We start from the raw sequence: 18,310 nt of genomic DNA, 5'->3' as shown, positions 1-18,310 counted from the left end.
CAGTACAAGGTGAGAAATGCAACCCATATGGAAGGACCTCGCCATCGAATCAATGGGCATCGGCATCGGATATAGAGCAATTAAATATAACTCGTTCTTGTCAAAATTCGAATGAAACTCGTTCTTTTGTAATGCGTTGCTGATTCCATGCCCATTTTTGTCTAAAATTGAAACGCCGAACAACGAAGAGGCTATATAGTCGAGAGAAGGCGAAATCGAAACAGGAAATATAAAAAAAAATCGTTTGTTAGGATAAAACCCGTCCGGCCTTCAGAGCCTTAACATCTTAACATCTGAACATCTTCCTTGCTTCTCAGTAAAAAAATCATTTTACTCTGTATTTCGAATTCAAAAATAAATCGTGCAACACATTCATATTTTACAAGTTATTATAACCTAAAGATACACTTTCTTTCTTTCTACTTCCCATTATAATTCAATAAAATCATGTGATTAAATATTTCACGCCCTTTCTTTAAAGAATATAACATCATCGGCAATAATGCTCGTGCTCATCCTCGGCTTCCCTTCATTATCGGTTATTTCACCATAAGTGATTTTTCCTTGTACCATTGTTCTTTGCCCCTTCTTCAGGAATTCCATAACAGCTTCCCGAAGTTGTGGTTTGAAAACAACTATTCTATGCCAATCGGTCCTTTGTGCCCAATCTCCACTTTCATATCTGCAAAATAAAGTAGAAGAAATATTTATTACCTTCGTAAAACTGATACAATGTATTACGAATAGAAAACGTAGACTTTGAATACCGCAGGGTCGAAGGTGTAGAAAAGATAACTGATTAATCGTTTCAGCTTGCAAATTTACTTTTAATTTTTCTTCTTCTTTTCTCGCAAATAATTACAAGATTATGGAAAAGTTTTATTATTCATTTCATTTGGTTAATTATTTGGCACGTGTCCTATCTCCAATCTTAAAAGGCACCATTGTGGGTTTCTACAAATCTGCTAAATTACAGTAAATTACTTTATAGTATGTGTATGAAATTTCCAGTAAATTTCTAAAATGTAGTACTACACTTGTTTAAGCAGTAACCGTAGTTCCGACCATTGCGTAAATAGTAGATAATCGTAAGACTCCGGAATCAACAAACGGAAACCTAATTCGCACTATTATCAGCAACGACAACATACACTTTAGTTCCATAGATGACGATCTGTTCACCAATATTAACTTTTCTCCAGTAAATTCCCGGACCTGGGAACACCTTGGACGGCCAACAATACAAAAATCCGTAGGACGGACGATTTGCAAATTGAATTTCGACTCATCAGAGAACACAGCTCACCTCCAATCGTACACAGTCCAGTCACGTCGTTAATAATAATAATAATAATCGTTGGCACAACAATCCATATTGGAGCATTGCGCTCGCCCGAGATTATTACTCCGATTTGACTCAGGTTTTCATTCACAGCTGAGTCGACTGGTATCCGACGTCAAATCACGATACAAATCACACTGCCACCAGTGAGATTCGAACCGCGACCTTCCGTACGACAGCGTTGTGCTCTAACCACGCAGTTATCCGGCCAGGTCGTTCCAATTCCAAATGTAGCCTTTTTTCGAGGATAGCCTTCGTTAAAATCGGTTTTTTATTGATCTCCGAGCTCGTCGTGAAGACTCCATCACAGCATTTACAGGTAAAAGAGGAGGGTTTGAGGCAACATACTTCGTACTATTCTCAATAATAAAAAAATGCTAAGATCAGGGAAAGAGATAAATATAGTTGGAGTCATTCCAGTATGCTAAATTCTACCTGATCTCTGAGTCCCGGTCCCGACGTATCTGCACGTTAAATATTGGCACCCTTACTGGAAAGATCGAGAAACTCCAAGAGCCCTTCGGAAAAGGCGCATTGACAGTTGCGCTCACAAGAAACCCGATGGTCTGGTGCCACAAGCTGCGGCATAGAACGCGAACTCGGTAAAAATGGCTACAAATTGCTATTTTGGTAGTCCACACACTTAATGCGGTGTTGGCATTGCAATCTCAGAGGGTTTCCGTGATGCCTTTAAAGAATCGAATGATTTGATGACCGACTGATAAAGCTCACCATTCCATCAACTGATCGCATTGCAGACAGGTCGACCTGATGCCGAGAAAAATGTCTTTTGGAAACTTCGCGATGCAAATGCCTGTAATGTGCCTCGTGATGACTATATCATCATTGGGAGTGACCGTAATAGACATGTGGGTGAAAAGGCAGACGGCAACAGGTGCCATGGGGAAAAGAGTTTGGATCACGTAATGAAATTGACGAGCGTCGGTTCTGCGGACACTTATGACGTACTTGTGAATACATGGTTCATCAAACGATTGTCTAATTTTCCTACATTTTATAGTGGGAACAGTAAAACGCAATTCGACTATATTCTCATAAGACGCCTACATTTTACCATCGTCACTGACTGTAAAGTCGTTCCCTATGTTTCCTGTGAGACCATCGCACCTCAAGATCGGTCGTTGTTTACCGTCTTGCGAATCAAACCATTGATAAAAAAAGCATAAGCAAAGCACTGGCCCGCCGCGAATTAAATGGAGGTTATATCGTGACAAGAAAAGAAAAATTATCTCACTTACGCGATTACCAGCCATTACGAATGTGGGAAAATCGTAGAACCAAGTTAAAGACACGATCCAAAAAACGGCCTATGCAACCTTTAGGATCCCCAAGCCATATAAGTGGTTCATCAACCGAGGTACCTGGCTTTGGAATGATGATATTGAAAAAAAAATAAAGAAACACCTGTAACACAGTTAACGGTGCACTCAGACCTTTATTAGGCCCATTGTACTATCCCCAGAGATCACCTATTCATCGGCCTCTCCCCGACGGCGTTCACAAGTGTTCGCGAATCTGAGAACATTCTCCAGAGATAGATAATGCGCAGATTTTTCGTTCAAGAAAACTTTACCAAGGTATCTTCGTCTGAAGTCAAAGGGGGCCAAGCAGCTACATACGGAGTGCAGGTCCGTCTCTTCTTCCTCCTCGTATTGGCTGCATATGGCCGAGATCACCACTCCGATTTTTGCTATGTGGTAGTGTTAAAAGCCCTACTAGGGTTTTCATGTCCCACTTCTTAAGGGACTACAAAAAAGCCGTTCTAAGGGGCCCGGGTTCGTTCACAAAAATTTTTTGACTACCGGCAAAAGCCGGCTGCGTAAATGCTTGCCATTTTCCCCTTCAGAGTAGACTTGACAGTAGATAGTCGGACGCCAAAAGGTGGTTGTGGCCCCCAACATTGTGAATTCAGAACCTTGGCAAACCAGTCTGTCAGCTTCCACATTACTAGCAATGTTTGAGTGCCCTGGCCCCACACAAGGAATGTTTCGTTCAGTCGAACCAGTTTCAGCAGCATCTAATGACAACCCCACGCAACTTGATATGTCATTGCTGTGAACGTATTCAAATGATGCGATACCTCCAATTTAGCCGAAAACATCCTTCTGCTGCTAATACAATGGCATATATCTCCGCCTAGAATATGGTTGTCATTTTTCCGAAAGGTCGAGCCATTTCCATAATCAGATTTCCCGAGAACACCCCTGCGCCCGATCTGTTTTTCATGATCGACCCGTCGGTGAAGATTATTAAGTGTGTATTCCCAAAAGATTTTCGATCCTCTTGCGTTGATGTTGGAACTTGGCGTTAACATCACATCCTGCTATTATTCCAATGCCTTTACTTTTGCCATGTTCCACAGAGAACTTCATCTACATCATAAGAGAAATAAACGGAGCACCATAGAATCTTATCTCCCTGTTGGCTTTTTATGGTCAATTTGATCGTTTTGTTGTCGTCATCACATATGTCGTTAACCAAGACAGCTGGGAAGTCTTTTGAAACCACCATGCAGGAGCGGGGTCTATCACTTCCAATGGCATGCTACAAGTCAGCATGTCGCAAGTTTAAACCCCTAATTTCCAGACCATTTGCCCGGAGGTTGTTTGCCCCAAGGCTTTATGTCCGGAACATTCTTTTATCCGAAGGTTGTTTACGTCGACAGATGCTTACTCGTAGGTAAGGTATTTGCCTCAGCAGGTGGCGCCAATTGAAGCCCGGGATCAGAAATGCTGACAGAAGGGAATGCTTCGACTCGTCCGTTAATGAATGAATCCAAATAAGGTTGGTTCCCACCTAAATAAGTGTCGAATCTAAGTCTAGATTCAGGTTTTTCTATTGAAGAGCTCAGGATTGCCCCTTCGCTCAAGGTTGGATCGTCATGATCAAAGTTCTGTTGATTTCGTTTGTTTTGTTTTTTAGGTTCTTAGTTAGTTCATAGTTGGCTGACATGGCCTTTGTTTTACCCGGGAAAATAAGTCGATCTCGGCAGAGCCCCTTTTTGTCGAGACAAGGCTAGTTGAAGCTGGTTCGATTGGTACCCAAAGTTCACGGCCACATCTTGACCCCTATGATCATTCAGGCCCCAGCACGGCAGTCAGACCTTAACTTGGGGTTTCGATTACCACTTAGCTTCAGACGTCGCCTCTGGTTTCCCGGAGAATCCTCTTTACTGAGCTCCCTAACCATGACAAGATAGGTAATCGTCGAGAGAGCCTCTCCCAGAAGTTTGTCGACGATAAAACGCTGCCCAATTGGCAAATTTACATGAATGTAAACCGGGAAGCAAAAAAACGCTGTTAACCGAGAGATCCATTACAAAGATCTTTACCATAAACTGGCAAGAGAGATCTGTATCGAGTTGTCGAAACCGACACCAACGCACACAGAATATCGAACACTCCTGTTACGTTAATGACCAGAGCGGCACTTTGCTTACCGAACGGCGACCCGCGGCGGATAGATGGCGAGAATATTTCGACAAGATTTCAACTGAAGAGTTTGCTTATCCTCCATTTCCACGAGTACTGGCGACATTTCAACGAAAGAATTCAGCGCCACTGAAGTCGAGGAAGAAATAAAACGAATGAAATCGAGGAAAACAAGAGGACCTGACGATATCATATCCGAGCTCTGGAAAACGAAGAGCTGGGACCCAACACTACGGTTAAGTGAATTCTTCAATCGGGCTATTATAGAAGGTAGAACACGATCTGACTGGCAAGAAAGTACCACAGCTCCAATATGAAAAAGAAAGGCAGTCTAGCAGAATGCTCAAATTACAGTCCGATCCGGTCGCCGTCCCATACAATCAAGATTTTTGAACGAATTCTTCACAACTGCGATATCGTTCAAATAATCGTGAATCAAGCCGGGTTTGTCGAGAACTATTGAACCCCCCCGGGTTACTCATGGAGAAACGCCAGAACAACTCGCACGCTGATTCAAAATGCTTTACTATGATCCGAAAGTAAAGCTCGCGGCGCAGCGGAGTCGAAGATGTTGCGTTGGAATTGTGGCGTAACATGCCTTGTTTACATCCGAAATGCAGATATCCGCGATCGTTATGGGGTTGCACCGATCGTGATCACGTAATTCCCGTAAACGAGAATTCACCTGCTAAAGGCTAAAGAAAAGGAAGATTTAAATATTTACAACATCGTATGTTCTTAACGTAACTGTGGTGGTTCTTTTCTACCAAAGTTATGTACTCCCCAAAAGTTAGCTAATTACTAGAGTGTTAAGTAGAGCAGTCGCAGCACTACAATGACAAGCAGGTTCGATGTTAAAACTACATTCAAATAAACACATAAAGTTTATGTCCAAGACGTTTATGAAATGTCTGCTGCCACCACCAGCCATACCTGGTAATAAGTGGTGACCCTGAATTCAAAAGGAGAACTGCCAAGTTGAAGGTCAGCATAAACGCAGTAACAATCAGAATGCTGACAACACGCAAAAGGAAATGTCAACGTTCTCGGCCCAGGTTGAATACATAGCGCAACGCGAAAAATTCTCGCCCCCAGGGCATATGTTGGTACAACTAGAGGTTCAATTCCGAAGCCATAAAATGCACGAAACCATGTAATTGGAGAATGCAAATGGTACCGATTCATCCCCTTCACGACGCCTACCCCGTTCCCAATCGTTCTATCAAAAGCCTGATCTAGATGCAGTCGCGAGGCTTTCAAATCTCCATCTAGCTTATCAAACCACCGGTTTCCGCCGGCCTTTTAGTCCGTTACCATCCACTTCGATGTTTAGACCAATCTTAACCAGTTAACACGAATTATATGTCCGCACCATCGAAGAAATTTCGAATGTGATCAAAGCGTGTTATGCCGGTCATTGTTTTTTATAGTCGGCCAAGACACAGAACCGTAGAGGGCGACATTGCGGGAAATTTTAAAATTGAGAAATTCGTTGATATGATCGATGACAAAGAACACCATTTGCAGGTTGCTCTAATGCGTGAAGCAATTTCATAACGCAGTTCTCCATTGTGTGATAGCGTTGACCCAAGATATTTAAGTCGCTCAGTTATGGGCAGATCACTGACTGTGACAGTGCCTGCCTCATTAAAATCGATGGTCAAGAATTCAGTTTTATTCAGATTTAATCTGAGTTCATGTTGCATGTATAGGGCGCTGGACATTGAATGTCCCATCTCACAGTGTCAACAACAAGAACAAAGAGGAGTGGTAAGAGAGCGCTTCCTTGATGTACACCGATAGATATACGAAGCGGTTTTGATACACCCGCCACACTTCGAACTTTACTTTTCGGATCGTGGTGAAGTAATTTTTTGCCGTAGAGCATAACAGATAGTTCGCGTGGCAAACGGTCAAAGGCTTTCCCCGGATCCACAAAGATGATTCTTTCATCCCTCACGCAGTTTTATCAGCGACTTGATTCGCAAGACGGCAATCAACGGTCGATGTTGAGGTGCGATGGTCTCAGAGGGAACATACGGAACGGCTTTACAATCAGTGATGTTAGTAAAATGTTGGCGTCTTATGAGAACATAGTCGAATAGCCTTTTACCGTTACCACTATAAAATGTAGGAAGATGAAACAATCGTTTGATGAACCATATGTTCACAAGTACGTCTTCAGTGAAAACGTTGCACTCATATCTAAAATTTTACTTCATGTCATACAGTAAAACTCACGGTTAATATTGGGTAATTTAACTAGTGTTTGTAAGAAGTATAAAATTATAATAATTATGGCCCAGCTGGACAACAAAATTTAAGTAGGTTTGAACATGATACTCACCTATAATTATTATGAGTTGCGAGAGAAAATGTTACAACAGGATGTTCTTCATTACCGCGCTTTTGTGGATCAGCCCCAGCTCTACCCAGCAAAATAACTTGATTAATACCTGCAAAGATCCTAGACACCTCAAGAATCCTCAATTTCATTAAGACATTTCATATACTCACTTTTTTCCGTTCGTACCGGTTCATCACTATAACCTCTCAATGGTATGGAAGTGATGGTTGCAGGCTTTAAATTTATCGATAGAGCACTCTACAATCAAATAATACAATACAATAAATTTATCTAAAAACTTGGCAATATGAAATGACATACTTTTATAAACTTTCGCGCCAACATCTTGAATAGTACATCTGACGAATTTCACGGTTCTGGATGACAGTTTGTCTTCTTCTTCTCTTGTTCTTCTTTTCAGGTTACATATCTATGATGCATTGCCCTTCAAATAAAGATTGTCTCGTGAAGTTTGATCTGCGATTTTTTAGGTCATAACCATCACCGGCGGAATTTAAACTATAAAATGTGCAATTTCCACCGAAAAGGTTGAAAAATCTCGTCATCGGAGTAATTCAAATATAAACTTAAACTTTCTCCACTGTTATACAATTATAACTGTTCCCTGCTGAATTAGCTGAATTGCTGCATCTTCTGGCGGCGCGAACGTTATTAACGTTTGACAGATTTCTGCGCAGAAAGATGTTTCACGAAGAGTGTTGCGTTCAGCTTAAATTGTTTTGGATTGTTGGCCAGTATTGTGCTGCAGAGAAGGAGAAATTTCGAAGTCCTTTTCAGAATGCCGATGTCAAATGCAATTATGGTCACGATGATAGGAGAAAAATGTAACGACTTTTGCGCAATGTGGAGACGAATGAGTAAGTTGTATTTAATCTAGAATTGTTTAAGGCAAATATCTTATTTAAGAAGATTCTACGTAGAATATTCTGTTCGAGTTGTCCCACTGTCCAAATTAATCTAATATTTCCAATTAGCAAGTATATTCCATTATTATGTCGTTCATATATTCATATAACTCTAGCATTGGGAGATACCGCTTGATGGATGGCGACATTAAAAGAACGAACCTTACTATTAGTTTTCCAATCTTCTATTGTCCAATTCAATGCCTTGGCAAACTTATAGCGTAATATATCAGTATCTTGCGTGACATGACAGGGGCAACGGTTCTATTGTTGGCATCACTTTACAATGGTGAAATGTTTAATAACGTTTTGCGTATGTAATTCCAGCAGGACGCACCCGTGTTTTACACTCCATAATCTCTTAGCGTTTCGTTTGAAACAAAATCCTTGTATGTATACCTGTTGTAGCCTTTTTTCTCAAAAACGACTAAATCTGTTGTCACGGAATTTTTTTAGGAGTTTGCGATTTCTTTTCTTTATACGCAGCTAAAGTTTTGACTTTGTGCTAACTTTACAAACATTGAAAAAGAGGGCTGTAATGTTTTATACAACCACTAGGTATTCAAGTGAACTGGTCCATTATACTTGAAGCCTCACCTAACGTGATACCCCGGGTTCGCTTACAAATCACCGGATTATCGTTAGCGGATGGAATAGTACCCGCGTCTGCTGACACAGATTTAGGAGCTCGGTTGCCTAAGTATTACTCTGGCAAAGAGTATTATTTGGAGGTGAAGTGGAAAGCAGCTAAAGACAATATGGCTTGTGGAAAGGCGGCTAATTATAAGGTCACCATATGGGTCAGGTGGCTCTGATGCCCGCTGATCATATGGTTTCCAGATTTGTCTTCGAAAAGACACGTTAACAAACTGGTTCGCCAAGGTCCTGCATCCACGATGGTGGGACCAGAACCAGCTTTTAGCATCCGGCCATCCACTGTCAAGTCCACTCTGAAGGGAAAAATTGCAAGGATCCACGCTGCCGAATGGAGAAATTTGAGCTTCTGCCGACAAGCGAAAATCCTTGTGAAGGAACCCGGGGCTGCGAGCGAGTGAGATTTGGGTTGTCCCTTAAGAAGTAGGACATGAAAACCCTAGTAGGGCTTTTAACGGGACACTACTCCGTAAATTACCACATAGAAAAATTAAAGTGGTGGTCTCTGCTATATGCAACCCAATATGAGGAGGAAGAGGCAGCTCCTGGCCTCATCAGACCTCAGGCGAAAATATTTTAGTAAGGTTTCCGTCGGCGAATGGTCTGCGCATTCCCCGTCTCTGGAGAATGTTCTCAGATTCGCGAAAGCCTGCATGCGCCGTAGACTAGAGGTCGGCCGCACCCAAACAACAAAGTAAACTAGAACTCCCTGCGTCCTCAACAAAAAAATTACTTCGGCCTAATTTAGGTATGAATATACGACGGATTTCAATTCAATATAATCCGCGTTCATGTTGTGTTTGCGATTATATGTTATATAAATGGAGCTGTTACCACCTGTCGCTACTTTCGGTCACGCTGCCCCCAAGGCAAAGGTTAGGCAGCATCTGATGAGTTGCCTCTGACCTGGATGAAACCGTCAGTCAACTTTTTTGAAAAACTTGTTTGTTTAACCCAAAAAAAAGAGACCGTGGAAAGCAAAAGATGAAGTAAATTGCTTCCCAAGCGGCCCGGCCCGTCATCAAGTGGATGTGGACACAAAACTCCCTGCATCCTCAACAACAAAATAGATTATAAAGGACGAAAAAGCTGACTGACGGTTTCGTCCAGGGCAGAGGCAACTCATCAGACGCTGCCTCACCTCTGCCCTGGGAGTATGCGTGACCGAAAGTAACGACAGATGGAAATCCTCAACAAAAAATAGAATATGTTTGTTTGATTCTTTCAGGAAAATATTGACCTGTTTAGCCGCAGTTGGTTTCTGCCTCTTCATGTGTATATGAAACCTGTTCCTATGCCGGACATAGTAAGGCATCCGAAATGTGATTTCCCTCTATGCCACTCATAATATCATAGTTAAGTTAACCTAATAATACAAAAAAAAAATGAGATTATTGCATTGTACTAAGGAGATTTATTCAAGATAAATTGAATTTATCGCTTGCATTCTAAACATTTATTTATTTTTGCCGGATCTTCATCGCAAACGGGCTTTTTACCCTGAATGCAATACTTTTTTGCCTTTCTTCGTTTTGGAATAGGTGGCTTACTGCAAATTAGGCATGATCCTACTATAACCCTTCTGCCAGTATCGTCTTGCAGTTGGTTGGCCTCAGTAACCTCTATTATAATTAGTTTGTCCTCTTTAACTTTAAATCGCCAATTTCGTTGGTTGATTTCGCAAAATCTGTTGATTTGAAGCGTGATCTTCAATTATCAACATTGCTTATTCTTCTTTAGCCTTATCTTCGTAATAAATGATATAAGCACCAAAAAGGCAATAATAAAGGTGAGCAAAAACCCTAGCTACCATCTGTACGTTCACCGTTGAGCGTTCCTCACGCACAGTGGCCCATGGTATCGACGCAGGTTCTAGTTTTATAATAAAGCATAATAATTTGTGACTAAATCATCATCTAAAAATAAATTAATAATAAATTTATGTCTTATAAAAGCCTTATACCCATAGTACATAAAATGTGTTGTTTTGTATAGGTTACCTCAAAAATTCAGCTCTTGTCAGTTCTATTGTTTTGTATATAAAATGCGAAAAGCCTAATTTATTTTTATAAGAGAACGTTAAATGATCCGATACCGATCAACATACGGAAATATCCGAGCTTTGCTAGTGATAGCTGCGAGACGCCTATATCTTTCTTCTCTGAGTAAACGAGACGTGCTTCAAAACTGTTCCATAATGTTCCTCATATATCTTTTTACTTATCTTTCAGTTCAAAAAACGTGGCCTTACCTGGATTAAGAAAATACACTGAATATTATATTGGGCTTAGGATTACCAACCACTATTTGTAATTCAATAATATAATACAATTCTCACTATATATTATTTTATTCAACTTAAACACCTTCCTGAACCATAACTTTGTCAATATCTATCTAATAAGACGAACTTATTTTGAGCTACAGTATAGTATTACTTATAAGTATGTGCTTGGGTACTCGGGTGGTAAACAACGTAGATATTTTGGGTGGTAACACGAGGATTAATTCTAACTCTCAATTAAGTTTTGTTTTGATTTAAATTTAGTAATTCTTATCTAAGGTAATCATTAATTTCTTAATTGAAATCTAAATAAACAAGTCGGGATACCGGAAGCCGGGCGATTCGGGTAAAAGGTTTTGTGTTCATATTATGTGAGGAACTGAATCCATGCATGGTTTTCTTTTCGTGCATAGCTGAAAACGCAAAATAATCCATCATTAATTACTAAACTGCAGATATACATATGTACATACATGTCAAAGGCATAATTATTGTGCTAATCCTAAATAAGCAAATGTTGGATTCTAGAAATTGATCTAACGTACAAAAAACATACAAATACGTACACACAGGATAGACATGGACACATATACATACACATGTCTGTCTCGAGTAATTGATACTGATATGCTAGAAACGGAAATGTAATATGTACCCATGGACCCCACCGTCCATATAACTTCACTTTATGTGATGATGATTTCGAGAGAATCTTGAGCTTTCCGCAAGACTTCAATGCAACTCGATTCGTCAAACAGTACAGCTTGGTAGCGATAAATATGGTTTCGATCGGACCACGCTTCTAGATTTCGTCAGTCCTTTAATAAAGTCTACAAACTTGTTGCTTTTGAGTTAAAATCGCAGAAGGAAATCAATCATAAAACTTTATTTGATTTTAGAATGTAAATAACTTTATTACATAAAAAATGGAAGAGGAACTAACAACTTTGTGGATACTCTCTTTCTCAAAATTGAAATCTCACTAGATTCATTTTTCAAATTCAATTATTTCTTTAAATCACAGCCTACTCCGCCACGAAGAACACCGGTGGTGGCCACTGTCAATCGAATTAACAACATTCGAAATAAATTTTGTTAACCCCGCTGCGCCACAATGACATCATACATCTCTTAGAGCGCAATAAATATTCGTGAAATGTAAGTTTCAATGCCAATAACTTTGTTAATAATAGATGGATTTCATTGAAACTTCCGAAAGTTATCCCTTTATATTATCTCTTATACCTATGCTAAATCTTGTACATCTAGAATGAACTTAAGGGGGTTTTCCGGCAAATTTTAAAAACATCGAAATATACTATTATTAACTTTATTTGTAGATATCGAAATAAGATCTATTTTGAGGTTTCACTTTTTGGGGCACACATTTTAAGTCCTTACTTCCCTATTTTCACCCAATATCAGAAATAGCAGTACTAATCGAATCCTTTCAATCGATACCCCATATGACTATATTCTGTGGAGAAAAAATTACACAACCCTTTTGCATGTATGAGGCGCCCCCTTCAAACTCAACATTAAATGGCGCCAATTGCCATATGTAAAGGGGTTCATATAACACACCTTCTCACCAAATTCAGTGTTAATTGGTTGAGCCGTTTCCAAGTGAATCGGGTGTGACAGACATTGAATCAATTTTCATAAGGTTTCGTTTCACACAAACCCTTAAAACAGTTGATTTCTTCCTAAAACGGGATAGGTTATTTACTTTTAAATTTTTCGGCCACAAATTGAGTCTTTCCTCAGTATCTGATCAACTGAGATGTCTTGTTCTAGTCTGGTTTTTAAATATTAAAAATTAATATAGGGACCTTTTAATTGCTAACAGATAACTTAATTGGACATCGCGGTTTGCATCACACAAATGTTAACTCGTGCCTCACTAGCCGCCAGAAGCTTCGATTGCACGTTGCCCGTGGTTCAACCTGTTCCGTTCTGGTTCCCTTAGGATCGGCAAGCTTTCATGCGCGTCCAACTTCCTACTGTTTCCGCATGCCTTGATGACCTCTGCGTTGTTCCTTGTGATGCTATGATGCGAAGTTCATCTATTTTACAACCTGCAATACTTTCTGCTTAAGGTAATAGTTCGAAGCGCCGAGTGAAAGAATATGCAACGTACCATTGATTTGATAGACAATTGGTGCTTATGGAATGGGCTCTCAGTAATTCTAAATAAAATCATGATGAAATTATTGCCAAAAAAAGAGGAAAATTTTAGATTTTTGCTTTCAAAATGGGGAACAACCCTCTCAAAGTGGAAGAGATATATGAGCAAGTCATTCTAGGTAAAAAATTTCTCTGGAATAAACGTGGAATTATATATGAAATGGGCTCTCATAACATATAACAACGCTATCAAAAGCATTAAAAACAGCAGGATTTCATTGCCCATTAAACGTTTTTGGTTGATGACTGGACTCTTTGCCTCATTTCAACGTACACGCGGGATGTCCTGTAGTTGGCAGTGCAGTTTTTACAGTAATTTTCGCGTAACCTCGAAAGAGCATCTTCATGATAGGCTTTTCGATATAGAATAAAGATCACCACATATGTGGCATGCTCAGCATTGCGCTCGCCCGAGATTATTACACAGATTTGACTCAGGTTCACACATTCACAGCTGAGTCAACTGTTATCTGCCGTATTTTGTTGGTCCTATTTAAATGTGTATGACTGAAATACAATATGGATTCTGTCGTGAAAATAATTCATATTGCATTTTATACTCTACTCCTAAAAATTCTAAAATTTCCCTAGCCCGCGGGCTTAAACTTGACTGTCGTTAAAATATCTTGAGCTCTGGTCGGATTTATTAACAAGATGCTTTCTTTTTTATATTTAATTTCCAAACTCTTTAAAATGTACTTTTCCGCAATTATGAAGACAAAATATAATCTTGAAAAGTGTCCAATTTTTAGTTTAGAAATGAAGTTTTCTCTTTCCACCTTTACTTTCAAATTACTAGGATGAACTTACTAAAAAAGTTGAGAAAAATTTTCCCTTACGGTTAAAAATTATTTTAAGTAAATATAGTACTTCGGGAACCAGCTATTCCCTTCCTCAGAATGAGGTTTTCCAAGAGTTTTTAGCTTCATTTATATGATATGCTTTAAGCTTAACATGATTACAGCTTCAGGTATGAAAATACTTGAGTGGACATTTGCTCCATTTGTACGTAGCCCGTAATGTATATGCATATATTACACCAGAATATCCACTTTAGATGGTGAAATTTAAGGTTTTAGAATGCATTGAAGCGCCAATTTTGTCATACTATAACTTTGTTATTAATAGTGCGATTTCCACCAAACTAGCAGATAGCATTATGAACTCTATTATGGCTTATTAACTCTCCCCCTGTTTGCACTAAATGCCAGAACTGAGGACAGCATTGAATCTACTAATTGAGACCTTTCATTTAATATACCACATGACTATATTCGAGAAAAATCGCCGTTTAGGTAGGTCGTAACCCTTTGTTCGTCCTGTGAGGGACCTTAAGATCAGGCTTTTCATCCACAATAAGCCGCTAAAGAAATGTAAAGAGCACTTAAGAGCAATTTTGATTCACATAACATCCGGTGGAGTTCCACTTCTTGTAGATAATAGGGCACTGTAATATGGCAAGTACGGGCTGCTCCTCCAATAAGAAGTGAAAATATCTTTGCTTGCTATCAACGCGCTCAAAAGCACAAAGTCGTCGACCTTGACGGTCTCCCTACTGAACTTTTTTGTGCAGCTTCAGTCTCTGCAAAGTTCACACATTCGTACATTCCAAAAATTTGAGATGTTTCTCAATGGCTGACCTTACATGATCAGTATTTCATCAGTCTGCTATGAATCAATCCATCAAAAATGAAGTGATGAAATGTCTATTGAACTGACGTATTTCGTATAAACAAGACGACAAAAAACCACTCTTGTTGTATGTATTTAAAGAGCCGAACCATTCGGGAGTCACCTGCACTACACTCAACTTATTATCAGTCGAACGAGTCTGGCAGATTTCTTCATTTTGCAGGATCTCCAATTCGTCGATATTTTGGTTGTTGAGCAGTTCAACAAAGTATCAACCCATCGCTCCGCAAAGCGTATTCTGCTGGATATCAAATTTTCTCTCTTTGTCTCGGCAGAATGAGCATCGAGGTGTATAAGCCTTCATCCTGCTGGCTTGTTGGTAAAACTTTCGTGCTTGGTGGGGTTGTACATGGGCCCCCTATATGTTCTGGTATCAAGTCTGAGAGGCCCATGTATGTTTGTGGACCGCTTTCCGCGCAAACCAGGTACTTCCAACAACCATTTCGTGCGATACTGCTAACTGAATAATCCGCAGTCCATTAACATTTGTCTTTTTACGTAAGCTATGGGAACTGACGTATCATCATCATCATCATCATCCGTCCCCTACATGACTATTAATGTCGCCAAGTATGATTTTAATATCATACTTGGGACACACTTCGAGGTTCCGCTAAACTGTCTCATAGAAGGTATCCTTTTCCGTCTCTGCAGTCTCCTCCTAGGGGCGTGCACGTTAATGAGGCTTATATTTCTAAACTTGTTTCGCAAACGCAGAGTGTAGGTTTTCGCTTATATTGGATTGGGGAAAAAGAAATGTCGTATTTTGTCAATAGATGGGGACACTTAAACATATCTTGTGTTGTACTTATCGCATCAGGTCATACTATACGGCGATTTGAACACGACAATCTGTGCTATAAGTGTCTCTTTGACAGTGTTGTGATCGTACGTTTCAGTCTCAAGTTATAGCGCGTCAAAGTTGGAGTCCACCAAGCAAAAAATTCGTCATATTTTACTTTTTTGCTACCTGGTGAAAATGCAACGAAGGCGGCCGAAAAAATTTGTGAAGTTTATGGATCCGGTACTGTAACGCACAGCACAGCGTTGGTTTGATTGATTTCGTTCTGGTGTAGTAGATGTCGAAGATATACCCCGTACTGGTAGGCCAATCGCCGTAGAAACCGATAAACTCGTCGAAATCATCCAAGTAGATCGGCATGTAACCATTTGCTCGATTGACCAGGAACTGGGTATAGACCATAAAACCGTTTGGAATCATTTGCAGAAGATTGGATTCCAAAAAAAAGCTTGATGTTTGGGTGCCACACGAGTTGACGCAAAAAATCTCTTGGATCGAATCAACGCCTGCGATGCACTGCTGAAACGGAACGAATTCGACCCATTTTTGAAGCGGATGGAGACTGGTGATGTGTGGATCACGTAGGACAACCTCAAGTGAAAAAAATCGTGGTCGAAGCGCGGCGGGCGGGCACAAATCATCGCCAAGCCTGGATTGAAGGCCAGGAAGGTTTTGCTGTGTGTTTGGTGGGATTGGAAGGGAATCATCCACTATGAGCTGCTCAACTATAGCCACACCCTCAATTCGATCCTCTACTGTGAGCAACTCGACCGTTTGAAGCAGGCGATTGATCAGAAGCGGCCAGAATTGGTCAATAGGAATGGTGTTGTCTTCCACCAGAACAACGCTCGGCCTCACACATCTTTGATGACCCGCCAGAAGCTAGGGGAGCTCGGATGGGATGTCCTATCGCACCCACCGTATAGTCCGGACCTGGCACCAAGTGATTACCATCTCTTCCGGTTCATGCAAAACGCTCTCGGTGCTACTAAGTTGGCCTCAAAAGAGGATTGAGAAAGCTGGCTGTCTGAGTTTTTTGCAAATAAGGAGGGGGGAGGGGGGGGGAGGATAATGAAGTTGCAGCGGGCTTCATTTTTTGGCTGACTAAGAAACCTACTCCGAACATATGGTTTACTCTATGGCCACTATAATATATGGTGTCGTGGATAGGAAGCTAGTCCCCCTTGCAATGCTGATACATCAGCCTTATATTGGGAAAGGGCTTCGGATATCTGCGGAGCAGCATTCGGTTTGTACAGCGAGCGCACGTTTTCGTTGCCGTTAATCCATCCTGTCCGAGGCCCCTTTAATTGCTTCATAACGTCCATTTTGCGTGTAGGGTTGTCGGCCCTACCTAACCCCCAACCTCGCCTCGGCTGGAGAACATGGAGGAGTTCCACTAGGTCGGACTGATGTTTCCATTTTTCCTCTGGAAAAACATAATCCCAAAAGCGGACCCCCTCTGTGTGACGTAAATCATGATGGTTTGCTGTTCTTTTTTTATGTCACGGTTGTTGGCATGGCGCGTCTTTTAAAGAGGTTATATAGTTATAAGTTAAAAACAATTGTATCCAAATATTAGACTTGGGGACCTAACCAGGCAAACTCACATGCTTGAAATCAGCTTGCGCTGGCATATTTTCTTTTTATTTTTTTCCTTGACATACTTTTTATTTCAGTATCTAGACCAAAATATAATAACAACTTCCGAAAATCTTTACTTGCAGAGAGCCACGTGGTTTTCCGTGGATCCAACTTCCGGACGATAAACATTTGATTTTGTTGTGTATGATTGTAAGTAGGTAAGGTTGTTCCTGATTACAACGGCATTGTTCCTGGAAGTAACGATAGGATATCATTGGAGAAATAACCAACGCTAAATCCATTTTCACAATACCAACATAAAGTTAAGGCAACTCGGCACCAGTGCTCTCACATTGCTTATATATGGTAGTAGCACATCTTATTGCAACTTGATAGCACCCAAGTTTTGATGTGCTGCCATTATCACACTAAGGTTCCATTCCACAAATGTAAAACCCACTTAAAGATTAGGATGAGGTGGGGACAGTGAATAAAAGGAGTAACCACTCCGTTGCTGAACATGCAGGAGAAGGTTGGACGATTGTGTGGTCGTAGAAATATAGTCTTCTTTTTTATAAAGAAGGTTGGCTAGTAAATCGAATACGCAACGCAAAACAATCGAAAAAGGGTACAGGCTTCTCGTGAAGTGTTAACGAAGCTGAAGCACATTGCCAGGAGACGGCAACAGAAGCCCATAGTCATGATTGGCGCAATATGTCCTACATAGAGGTAGACTAGAAACATAAATTCTGCATCAATTTTTATAATGCTTACTTCACTTCATAATTTATCATTTGTTGCATTATCAATCAAAGCATGTTTGATTTTCATTCAATCAGAATGGAAATATTGCTTTAATACGAGCCTTCCTTTACTTACTCTTGCTTTCCTCGAACGCGTCATAAACAACCCTGGATATTTCGGAAATTTTTCTGGTTTAGAGAAATAAATGTATCATAGAAACTTTAACCATCTTCTCAAAATGTTTTTTGTTTTATTTTTTAAGGTATTTAATCATAGTAAGTTGTCTTCTTAATGCA

General features: G+C 40.3%; 1 protein-coding gene across 1 annotated transcript; it reads right to left on the bottom strand.

Moving 5' to 3' along the window:
- Window positions 1-309: 309 nt before the first annotated feature.
- Window positions 310-7,630, bottom strand: LOC119660553 (single-stranded DNA-binding protein, mitochondrial). The gene is made up of 4 exons (XM_038069194.1): window positions 7,463-7,630; window positions 7,312-7,399; window positions 7,142-7,250; window positions 310-682 (listed from the first exon to the last, which is right to left on the bottom strand). Exons 1-4 carry the CDS (start codon window positions 7,484-7,486, stop codon window positions 463-465), a joined length of 441 nt encoding a protein of 146 aa, XP_037925122.1. The 5' UTR covers window positions 7,487-7,630; the 3' UTR covers window positions 310-462.
- Window positions 7,631-18,310: the final 10,680 nt, after the last annotated feature.

The sequence above is a fragment of the Hermetia illucens genome, chromosome 6, assembly GCF_905115235.1.
Source record: "Hermetia illucens chromosome 6, iHerIll2.2.curated.20191125, whole genome shotgun sequence".
Taxonomy (NCBI): domain Eukaryota; kingdom Metazoa; phylum Arthropoda; class Insecta; order Diptera; family Stratiomyidae; genus Hermetia; species Hermetia illucens.
Note: the sequence above shows the minus strand (reverse complement) of the source record. Positions and strands in the feature narration are given on the sequence as shown.